At 39.3% G+C, this 2,108-nt stretch overlaps 1 protein-coding gene across 1 annotated transcript in view; it reads left to right on the top strand.

Moving 5' to 3' along the window:
- The window catches only part of LOC134444893 (protein NLRC3-like), a 5,970-nt gene extending 4,270 nt beyond the window's left edge, over window positions 1-1,700 (top strand). The window contains exon 3 of the mRNA XM_063194071.1: window positions 1,598-1,700. Coding sequence (XP_063050141.1) covers window positions 1,598-1,700 — 103 coding nt within the window. The remainder of the gene's footprint in view (window positions 1-1,597) is intronic.
- Window positions 1,701-2,108: the final 408 nt, after the last annotated feature.

Genomic DNA, 2,108 nt, shown 5'->3' with positions numbered 1-2,108 from the left:
CAACATTGTATTACAGAGGTTGATTGTGAGCATATTTTGTACCCTAATATGTAGACTGTGTGTAGGGCTCTAGCCGACACCCAGGCATCTTCAAAATCTTTCGTGTCTCTTATAGGCGCTCAAGCGCCTGTCGCGTGCCTTCTCCCTCCCCACCGGAGTTGTTGCGTAGGCGTTCTACCTCACATCGCTCGTGCCCATTCTCGACGGGTCTGATGAATTTGTATGACTGACTTAAGTCTTTATTGTACAAAACTTCAATCAAAATTATGAATTATAAAGAAATCAAATGATATTGAAATATGAAATTATAATTGCCATATTATTTTCCCCTCCCTTGGAAGGGCAATATCAGCCAATGTGGGCAAAAGGGCCGTTGCTCGGGCACCGTGGGCAACTATGCTGTGCACGTGCCTGGTGTGTGTGTGTGTGTGTGTGTGTGTGTGTGTGTGTGTCTGTGTGTCTGTGTGCGTGTGTTCTCAGTCCTGTGTGTGTTTCTGCATCGTGACAACTTCCGGTGCGCCTGGTGTAAGGCTGCAAGTTGAGTAGCTCCGTGTTTGTCTCTGTTTTTCGTCTTTTTGTGCTTTTTCAACTTATCTCTTTCTTATTATTTTATGTGTAAATATGTGTGTTATGTTTTGTGGGCAATGTCTTTATTTATGTGTGTATGCTACTTGACACCTTAATTTCCCCCTGGGATCAGTAAACGATACTCTACTGTACTCTCTCTACTCTATCTATGCATATGGGTGGTTGACGTTTAAGGGCGTAACGCAACGTTTTTCCAATTCCAAAAAAATGATGGAAAAAATTGCTGAGAAAAGAAAAAAATAAAGCACTTAGTGGTCCGTGGAATTTCGCCTTATTTTTTCTTAATATAAAGTTAATATTTATGCAATCATGCCAAATGCTTCATACATTATTCAAAATGTTGTTGGTTAATTTATATATATATATTATTCCAGGTTTCATTAATGTTACAGTCACACCGCAGGATATTTGACATATCAAGTCAAGTCAAGTCAAGTAGGTTTTATTGTCAATTTCTTTACATGCACTGGTCATACAAAGAATTTGAAATTACATGTCTTGCTTTCCCATACAGACATAGACTAATCTAGGTAAGGACATAGACAGTATAGACATAGACAGTACTTATACATGGACTTAAGACAGTATGGACATAGACAGTGCTCATACAGACATTTAAAGTGCAAGACTGGACAACAGAAGACTTGTAGAGGACATACATTAAGAGGTACTGTTGTGCTTTTGTGCTTTTCCTAAAAAAAAAAGTCCTTTATAGCGTTCTGACATGGTAATAGTAGCATTTTGAAGAAAATAAATATTTAAAAAAAAAAAAAAAAAAAAAAAAAAAATGAGGATGTGTGTGACATATAAACCTTTACATAAATCTTAACAAAAATGTTTCTTCTCATCTAAAACTAATATGACACATAATGTACCACATCTTCTTTCATTGACATGTGTTTTTAAAAGGAAAAATAACAGTTTTGTAGGTTTTCAACCAATGTTACGAAACAACAAGGCGTCACGTCAACCACCCATATACAGTGTCATGCTGCTTTCTGTCTCCCAGGCTGGAGAGATGTGATCTGACAGAGGAGATCTGCTGCTATTGTTTGGTGTACTATGGCTGTTCAGACCATAAAAAGTCTGGAGACACTGCAGTCACAAAATGACACTGCAAACCCTTCACTGGCCAACTGTGCATAAGATAGGACAGCTAGCCTATCAATAGTCTCTCACACACAGGAGTGCACACAGTAGGCTGGCCCATGCACCAGCAACTGGTGATCGCAGGAATTGGGAGGGGGAGGTTAGACAGACAAGATGAGATAGAAGTAAAGGAAAAATTAAATAAACAAACCACTAGCCTTTAGCGTATTGAAGACCGTAAATACTACATGGATTGCGCTCACAGGCTGGAGGGGAAAAAGTACGTATAGGGAAACTACGGCAGCACCACACACACTTCCTCATCCTCATCTCCACCACATTCACACATTATTACTATTATTCAGGGAGCACACATTCATATAACAGAGAACAGCAGCCAGCGATACTCTGTGGCTGTTCAGACCTAAAAG

This window comes from Engraulis encrasicolus, unplaced genomic scaffold (genome assembly GCF_034702125.1).
Source record: "Engraulis encrasicolus isolate BLACKSEA-1 unplaced genomic scaffold, IST_EnEncr_1.0 scaffold_82_np1212, whole genome shotgun sequence".
In the NCBI taxonomy this organism is placed as follows: Eukaryota; Metazoa; Chordata; class Actinopteri; order Clupeiformes; family Engraulidae; genus Engraulis; species Engraulis encrasicolus.
This window is presented reverse-complemented; position numbering and strand designations above follow the sequence as displayed.